The 10016-nt window shown below is 37.5% G+C and overlaps 1 protein-coding gene across 1 annotated transcript in view; it reads left to right on the top strand.

Moving 5' to 3' along the window:
• The first annotated feature begins 359 nt into the window (after positions 1–359).
• LOC119740063 (disintegrin and metalloproteinase domain-containing protein 12-like) overlaps positions 360–10016 on the top strand; it is a 35821-nt gene continuing 26164 nt past the window's right edge. The window contains exons 1-2 of the mRNA XM_038215265.1: positions 360–530; positions 5257–5372. Coding sequence (XP_038071193.1) covers positions 431–530; positions 5257–5372 — 216 coding nt within the window. The 5' untranslated portion in view covers positions 360–430. The remainder of the gene's footprint in view (positions 531–5256; positions 5373–10016) is intronic.

Below are 10016 nucleotides of genomic sequence, written 5' to 3'. Positions count from 1 at the left end.
TGTGTAACATGGAAACTGAACGAATTCGTTTAGGAGAGAACAAAATCGATAATTATAAGAGAACCGTTATGGGCAAAAATAAAAGCTTCATGTCTAGGGCCAATGTGCCTCCACATTTATTTGCTAGCGCCCTCAATCGATGAGTAGGCTCTTGAGCGAGCTAGAGTATGATTAGGGAAGATCGGACTTTCGCTGAAAAAGTGAAACGTGACGTAGTTGCCTATGGCGAAGGGCGCCCCTGGCGTTGGATAGGTAAAAAGCAGATTCAGTTGTGCAAAGCCAAACAGCTGAAGGCGCCCTATTGTGTTTCATCAGTCACTGTACAAAATGATACCCAGTTTCCGATCATAGCCATACGACCCGGACGGACGTACGCACGTACACAACTGTACGTCCCATACGTACATGTGTACACGATCTCAAGAGAAAAATGTCGTGGCAAGAATTCCTCACTATTCTTCTTCTTATTTTGTACATATCTCAATTTACAATCACTGAAGGACTAAACCTAAATTTGCAACCGTTATCAGGTGAGTGAGACACTGTCATTTCTTATGTGATATATTATCAAAAGTGACTCTAATTCCGTCCAAGAGAGAGCGGTGCCTTGGCGGCCGCGCCGGCCGGTCGGCGTTGCCGGTAAATGGAACCAGATCGTCGGTAAAGCCCTGTCACGCGTGTCCGCCCACAGCATGTCTTAGTGGTCGCCTTGGAGTTATACACGCTTGTGAAACTGCATTGGTATGGGTACACTGAATTGAACTTTATTTCATCTCTTACTACTTAGTAAGTACAAGTATACAAAGTAATAAGCAGATGATAAATGCAATTTATAGAGATGCGAAATCATAAATAAGCTAAGCTTTGTGGGCATGGATCCTGATACTATTTAGCCTTTTAGGCCTATAGTATGTGAAGATGGAACTGGAAGGCCGTCAAACAATTTTTAGTTTGTTTGTAGGGGTATGTGACGCTTGAGTTATAACTACAATGGGAAAAACCTATAAATCAAGTGTTTAGTTTAGAAATAACAAGGAAAAATGTTGCAACCTGATGCCACTTTTCTTCATATACATGTATCATCTCAATGAAGGTCATTCATCATGTTCATTGTAAAAATGATGATATAAAATACATGAATCTGGGACTGAGTACATTTCCAATTTTGTTAGGAAATACAATATATGTACGTAGAAAATTTTCTTGACTCTCCATAGACCTTGTACACAATCGCGGAAGTGGTATCAGGTTGCAACATTTTTTTCCAAATAACAATATTGAAATGAGGTCGGTCAATAACAAAAATAGATGAAAAACAAATTTCAGTAATAAGTGAAATTATTGCAAACATTAATCAAAAACACCTCTGAGTGGTAGATAAAAGTAAAATTTAGTAAAAAGTGAAAATTGAACTGAACAAGATATAATTGATTTACAATGGTAAAGTGAACAAGGAGCACTTGTCAAAAATTAAATAAAAAATAAAAAAAGTAATAGAATTCATTGAAGCACATGCAATTAAAATAGGACAAGATAATGATATTTGGAATGAGGCTTAGGCTTATTGTTTTGAAAGGAATGGCTTGAAAGACTTTTGAATATTTTAGTAGATTTAGCAGGGGTCGCTGAAGGGAATTCCACAGCTTGGGACCTTGAAAGGGAGTGGCTTTTTGAGGGAGAATGAAAATTGGGAAGTTGGTAATGGGCAAATTGCTGGGTTGAATGAGAATGAATTATGCTGTTTCTAGAAAAAAAACCAGAAGCAAGATATTTTGGAATAACATTCTGAGATAATTGATGCCTGAAAATGTCGAGCTGAAAGGTGTAAAAATCATAAATATTTAATGATAATCTTAGTTGAGAGACATAAATCTCAGTCTGATATCCAGTCTGATACCTTACTAGGGCGGATCCAGGGGGGGGGGGGGCCAAAGGGGGCCATGCCCCCCCCCCCCAAAAACGAAACCAATTGTTGTTTTATGTGACGTCGCAATAAAGGCAGGCAATGAGTACACCACCATCTTTTTCTCAAAAAACATCAGAAATTGCCTCAGATCGCACCACAGAGCATCGAGAATCCAAACAAATTTCGGGACCCTTAAGCGGGCCCCGAACACCGCGCCGTAATTTTTCGACCCACTTTTTGGGAGACACAATTTTTTTTTGGCCCCCCCCCCCCAAAAAAAATTGTGTTCTGGATCCGCCCTTGATACCTTAACTTATTTGGAATTTACAGTATTCATTAGAACATTAATATCTTTATGATTGTACAATAAATTTGAGTCATTGGAAAATAGAATAAAATAAAATTATATTATAATTGTATTATAATAAAATTAAAAGACTCAAGCAATGACAGATGGCAAATGATAAATTATGGTGCCAGTACTGCTTCTAAAAGATGAACATGTAAAAAGTAAAGACAAAATCATTTTCAAAGTATTTTCAAGCAAAATTGGAAATGTTTCTCAGTCCCAGATTCATGTTTTTGCAACATTTTTGCAATGACTGACCTTCATTGAGATAATATATAATGCAAAAAGTGGCGCCAGGATGCAACATCCTTTCCTTTAGCATTATAAAACTAATTCACTAATTCAAAATGTGTAAATTAATAGTTCTCGTGGTGTGATTTTGGGGCCCGACAATATTTCTGTTCTCACAGTGTAGGCTAGGTGGTGCCCCACATTCAGTATTTATAATGTACTGCCCCGGTATGTACAGACAGGGAACCAGTCTGAGCTACGTAAAATAAATTAAAACCTTTTTTTCAGAGGGTTGCAGATGCTCCAAAAAGGGAAAAAAAACCTTTTTTTTTGTTGGACAAATATATAAGGTGAAAATGTATTAATAAAAAGAAAATTGAACTGGTTAAAGAGCACAATGCAACTTCATCTGTAGATCATAGTGCTATTAATTGTCTACTACACGTACGGTAGTAGGCCTACAGTACTATCCATATGTTAGAGGTTTTGGTCGCTGGAACTCACACATTCACAGAGAAATTGTTGAAACTTCCGGCTGTTCTGCCATGCTCAACCATTGCACAAAACTCCAAATTTTCAAGGTGTTTTATGTGCACAGTATGTAGATTTGTGTCCCTACTTACCTACCCTATTTTCAAATGCCATGTAATCGGAAGCAGATATATATATTTTTGTGGCCTTAGCATGTAAGTCAAGATTAGGGATACCGGTCGAGGCAGTGATACAGGAATGATTGTTGAAAATATTGTCTATATCGTGCACCACCACTGTTGACAAATCAGTCCGTCACAGTTTTTCCACAAATGCTCCTTTACACATGCATCTAGAGAGTAATACATGTAGACCCATATGATGCATTCTGCAAGCCTGAATTGTCATTATTTGTGCTGTGGGACTAACGTGAGTAATGCATCATGCATGCACTTATGTACAAAACTGTTTGTCATGTTTGTCCTTGGATTCTATTGGGCAGTGTAAACAATTTTGGATGGCTGGTTTATATATACCATATGAACAAGAGACGAGAAAAACGTAGTTTAGTAAGAGCTATGTTCTATAGCTTTACAGTTTTCATAAATGTGCAACTTTTTCCCTTTTTTCAGATAGCTATATTGCATTTTGGAAATAAACTCTTCAAGTATTTGGAATCCTGGATGAAATTTTAAAAAATTAAATTGTTCACTGAAATAACTATTTGTCCATATTTGGTCCATATTAGAAAATGTAAACATTTTACATGTAACAACAGATTCCTGCAGATTGCTTGAAATGATTTCCTCTTAAAGGGAATATACATCATTTGCTTTTGCTGTAATTTTCAGAAATGGATGGAATTGGGGGGTTTGAAATATAAAGCAAATATAGTTACACTAACTTTTTGGAGGTTTTGGGTTCGAAAATGCTATAAAAACCAAGAAAAACGATCATTTTCCTGTAGTCTGGTTCCCTGACTCCATATAAGAAGAAACAGAGCAGTTTACATACATTTGGGAATTGTAAGGTCAGGGAACCAGTCTAGCTGGCTCGTACCCGTTCATAGGTTTGTAATCGATTGCAAACAAGTGCAATGGTCAATTGGGGCCAGTATTTGAAAAAAAAAGCCAGTTGTTTCCAACGCTGATCGGCCGATCAGCGTTGGAAATTGATAAAAAAATACCACTTTTCTTGAAAATGACAGTATACCAGGTGCCATAATTTTACAGGATGCTTTAGACTGTCATTTACCAACATCCTATTAAGGTATTTCGCAAAAACTTGGTAGTTTTATTTTTCGATGTTTGCAAATGTTGTATATTCTCTTTAACTTAAAGTGAAGATGAAGATTTTTCCCAGAAAAATGGTGGAAACGTGAAGTTTCACCTTGACTCGATCATAGAATGCATTGCATCTGAAAAAAAAAACCTGCAAAACTAACTTTATGGTTTATCCATGTGGAACAGGACCGTTGTATTCAATTTGTGTGCAGTATCAATTGGCAACACTGTCAGTACAAAGGTTGTTACCATTGAAGCAAAGAAAAAGGGGGAAGAATAAGTTCTGTACTGATGACGTCACCCTTTGTTTACATATGTGCACTTTCCTATGGAGCCAGTGGGGGCCCACGGTCCACTGAGCACCATAGGAAAGCACATACGTAAACAAAGTGTGACGTCATCAGTACAGAGGCTAATTCCATACATGGACATTGCTATTTGTTCCTGAAGAGTCAAGTGACCTATCAGCCATCAGAAAGCGGTAACATGTCCTAAAACGTAAATGTTAGCAGAGAAAATATTGAAGCTTGTACTGAGAAAATGCTTTGACTTTTTCCGACCAGTCTCATAGGTTTTGTTCACAGGGTATCAACTTCAAGTGATATCCAGGTATGGAACTCTACTGGAAAAAAGTATGGAATCACTTGATTTTAAGGTCATGACAGTTCTAGTTAGTAAGTTTTGAAAATCAAAGTGAATGTGCAGATTTTGTCTCTGGGTTGTGAAGTGGTGCACAACTTTTTTTTCTTGAAAAGAAGGACCAAATTTAGTAGTCTCAGGTGACATGAATGTTTCTTGAATTGTAGGATTTTATTTTCCTAATTGTTTGGGCGCGCAGGATTGAGAGTCTGGTTTTCGGACTTCTCTTCTTATTAAATTGTCTTCTTCTTTGTTTCCCCTAGGGCTAATTAGTAAATCAAACTAATGACTGCCCATGGTTTTCTTTCATAGTTTATCAGCGACCAATTGTTGCCTTATTTTTCTCATTTCCTGTCCATTTTTCTTATCTCTGGCAGAATGGAGTTATCGGACAGGACGAGCAAAGCAGCTTGGGAAATTAACCGATTATGACATCACGATACCCTACCGGCTGGATGGGCGTCAACGAAGGGATACAGACACTCTGACAGAGGTATACGTTTATTAATGGTGGGGGGGGGGGGGGGCATTGGCAGATCGGGGGAGGGGGGGGGGAGTGGGCAACAGTGGCCAAAGCAATTTTTTGTCGGAGTGAAGACACATTTTTGTCTTTAATTTTCAGGAAATAAATTAAAACGTTTCACTTGCAAGCCATCAGCTACATGTACAAATACCTTTTAGTTTCAATATTACAATGTGGAAATTGCGCATGATTACTTAATCCCCTACCCTTTTTGAAAAAAATTACTTGAGCCCTCTTGGCCCCCCCCCCCTGAAAATTTGGTTCTGAATCTGCCCTGGGTGGTGTGGGGGGGGGGGGGGGCAAGGGAGTGGAAACTTGTTGGCATCTTACATATGTACCAATTAACAGGTGGCTGACACGAAGACTTGGCTGATAAAAAAAACCTTTTAAAAAAATTGAAATGAAACCGAAAAGGGAGCTATCGTATACATTGTCATGATGACATTGAGTAAAACAAAATTCATTGCCAAATACAACTGTACATGTCATCTTTCTCACATTCATGTACCGTTCTTGTTAAAACTATCTTCTTGTTAAAACCATGCCTCAAAAACTCTCCATAGTCAAGCACTATGATTCATGGCTGCATGGTTCTTGTAACCATGGCAGTATCAAGGAGCTGTTTTTGGATTGTACAATTGATGACCCTCTCCCATGATTCACAGATTGTCTGACCCAGGGTTTCCATGTGGGTAACATTAGCGGACTCCTCAGTTGTTGATGACAAACTACAAATTCTTGCCCAATTGTGAATGCATACATTGTGCATTAGGGGAAATTGGGATAAAATGCAGTGTCTAATAAAATGAACCCTAAATTATAATGAAAATGCAGTACAGGACGAAAAAAGATAATATACTGCACATGTAGTGTGGATAGCTTTTACATCTGGTGTCTATTCCACAGTGTGATGCGTACACCTGGCCCTTATTTGGGCATTGCCTAAATTAACGCAAGACTTTCCTTCAGGGAAAGATGACTCACAAATCAACCGACCTAAATTAGGCCGCATGGATGTTTTAAATTGAGTTTCTTCATCATGAGCATTTCTGATTCCTTTGAGGGTTATTAAGCCAGTTTTTTTTTTTGTGGCTGTTTTGCAATCTTCAGTACAAATGTACACGTGTAGTATCTTTGTAATTGATGCAGTATACTAAAATGGAACACACACATACGGTACAGTGATCACAGACATATTGATTAAAGGTACAGTCCATCATTTGCAGCTATCCAAAAAGTAAGTGATGTAATTATTGTTGAAAAGTATACTTGGTTTAAAGATAGTAATGGGACTAAACTCACTGTGAAATTGTTCTTTCTGACAAGCTGTAATTTTGAAGAAATTGATGAAAGAAGGCCATTTCCAACGATGCATCTTAAGACGCATTCTTAGAAATTTCCATTAGTAGTTCGTTTTTCATTCGGCGAAGCGCACGCAAGTGTTGACATGAGGCACACGCACGCACGGTTGCTATAATTAGTCGGATCAGTGTGCGGCATCGCGTAGCTGCAATCGGCTCAGTGAGAAAGTCTCTTGGACACTGAATTCAGGCCCAATTCAAAACATGATTCGGCAACTTTTGATTTGAAATCAAGATCCTAGAATATTGTTTTCTCGGAATATAAAATGTACATCATTCACTGAGCTGAAATTTCATCAGGTTAGTTGTTCAGCACCCATATATTTAGAATTTGAGCACTTTTGTTGCTTCAAACAATCATAATGCACAAATTACAAATGATGGATGCTACCTTTAATTAATAAGTGCTTGCCATTTTTTTTTTTTGCACTATCAAAACTCACTGTGTACATGAAAAACTGAGTTTTGATAGCACAAAAAAATCAAGCCTTATTACATTGTAGATCTCATAGGTTAGTGTTATAATTTGTACAAACTACAAAAATGTATGGGAAAATACTGTATTCCCTGTTTACTACAATCACAAAACTTTCTTTTCAAATTTCCTGTAAAAAAACCCCCTGAATTCGGTCATTTAAAAAAAAAAGTAATTTCTTTTATTCAAATCCACAATAAGTCCATCAGTTCATGAACTCATTCCTCTTCATCTTGTCCACAAAACCTATCTTCCTTATCAATCTGGAGCCATATTTCCTGGAAGTGGTAAATGTCCGTCTGTCCAGCGGATCTGCAAGTCCAAAGTGGACAGAAGGACAGTGCTCTAGACTCTGTGTGCTCAGGAAGCTTCACTTCAGACTATTAACCCACACATGAACCTATTGGCCAACCCTTTTTGCTTGTGATAAGATCTCTGTACAATAGCAGTGCAGTCATTTTTTTTAAACGTTAGTAATATACCGGTAGGATTGATGGTACAAATACGTGTGACCTAGAAATGCCTCAAGACCTTGACACAGTACATTGTTGGAAATCAATGGACACTGTTTTGCCATTCAGCCTCAATCCTCAAAACTCCTTGAAAACTGCCTGGTTGGTTTTGGAGGAATGAGGTGAGTTAGGGTTAAGCCGGCATCTAAAGACATTGGGTTATTGCGGTACATATTTATTTTCAGTGAGAATTTTCGTCAAGGCTTACCCTCTATCCCCTCCCCCAAACAAACAAAAAAGAAATTGTATACATGTACATGTTCATGTACATGTATGTACTACATGTGTATCCATGTCCTTAACATTTAGTTACCATGCACAAAAATATAATTCATGTAAAATGTTATCAGTACGTACATGTACATGTAGCTGCATGTATTTTAGAGAATGTTCAGCAGCGCTATTTCGCCCCTACCAAAATTGATTGTTTCATTATATATAAATTTCTTCATTTCCTCAAAACCTCACGAACTTAAATTTGTTCTCCTAGAACTGATTTAGTCTAGCATGAAACTTTTTTATGTTCACTCAATTGGCTCAGTACTGTAGTCCAAGTATAAAATCAAGATGTGTAAAAATAATGTTTCCTTTCTAATGGAACTGTGGGCTGTCTCTAGAGTCCAAGTTGAGAGTCAGTGATTAAGCTAATGGCCAAGTGGCTGTGACCCTCCCCTCAAGCCTCATCTGACCTCTCATCAATAGACATAACAGACATTGTAGACCTGCATCTTATGCTCCTGCCATGTAGTTTGTGTACTGACGTCTTTTGAGAAATCGTGACCTGTTCTTACAAAGCCAGATGCTTCTAAGCAAGGCTTGAAATGATGATGACAAATTAAGTGGGGAGTGGTTTTATTTTGGATTTGTCATTTTTTAATAAATTTGTAATCTTAAACATGTCTAAAATGTGATGTCATGCCAAGTATTCTCGCTGTGAATTTGTAAAAGTTGAGCGTATTAATTCAGTTCTTGTGAATTTCGCAGCGACTGCTTCCTGACATCAGATTTACTTCACTTTCGTTTTTGTGTGAAATGTGAACCGGCCTTTATAAAGAGGTGTACCAAGAAATGCATTTAAAGTGCAAAAAAAAAACCCAATTTAACAGGCAATTTCTTTGGTTTTCACCCATCACAAACTTCCTATTTAAATAATTTGCCAAGGAAAGTCCATTAAAAATATTAAACTGTCATCGTATAGTGAACAATCTATATTTTAACAAATTCAAAATACATGTAATAAGTTATTTTTATGGGCCGACAAGAAAGCCTTTTGTGACAGAACCATAGTTTTTATTCTGTATCACAATTTTTCAGAAGATGAAATTTGCATCCGGGTGATGTAAATTCACCATTGGGTTTGCCCTTCACTGACACATTTTTATGAATACTCTGCGTTGTCCGGAGTGATTGTGAGAAAAATTACTTGAGTCCCATGCACAGGTGTACATGTAGTTTGTGAATTTTTTTTCTCACAATCACTTTTGTGGGGCAATACTGAGTGTTTATAAAATACAATCAGTGAATGGCAGACCCAACTTTGAATTTAAAGGTAGAGTCCATCATTTGCAGCCATCCGAAAAGTAACTGGCGTAATTATTGTTGAAAAACTAACTTGGTTGAAAGATAGTAAGGAGACTAAACTCCCTGTGAAATTATTCTTTCTGGGAAGCTGTCATTTTGAAGTAATCAACGAAAGAAGGCATTTCCAACGGTGATTCTTAAGAAGCACCGTAGGAAAATTTAAACCGCGGTTGTTATAATTCGTCGGATCAGTGCGCGACGTCGCGTATAGTTGCAATTCAAAACAATTCAAAACATGATTCAGCAACTTTTGATTTGAAATTGAGATCTTAGAATGCTGTTTTTCTCGGAATGTACAGCTGAAGCTTAGCTGAAACTTCATCAGGTTAGTTGCTCAGTATCCTTCATTAGATTTTGAACTCTTTTGTTGCTTCAAACGAACAAAATGCACAAATTACAAATGATGGACTCTACCTTTAAATCACAATTGATGAGGAAATGTGATGAGGTCAAGACTTTCACAATTGTTTCCACCCCCACACTTTTTTGTTGACGAGGTACATTGTATTCACCTCTTGACCTCTGTGACAGTGAATCCATTTTCTTCATAAAATAAAATTTGTATTCTGTGTACTCTAGACCTGTACACCTGAGAATTGAAAGGTTTTCAGTGTAAACAAATGTGATGGCAGAAAGGTATTTGAATCCAAATTATACATAAGACTCGTCCCACAGGATCATGCTG

The sequence above is a fragment of the Patiria miniata genome, unplaced genomic scaffold (assembly GCF_015706575.1).
Source record: "Patiria miniata isolate m_02_andy unplaced genomic scaffold, ASM1570657v1 HiC_scaffold_4, whole genome shotgun sequence".
Classification (NCBI taxonomy): domain Eukaryota; kingdom Metazoa; phylum Echinodermata; class Asteroidea; order Valvatida; family Asterinidae; genus Patiria; species Patiria miniata.
The sequence above is the reverse complement of the archived record's forward strand: the minus strand, read 5'-3'. Positions and strand labels throughout refer to the sequence as shown.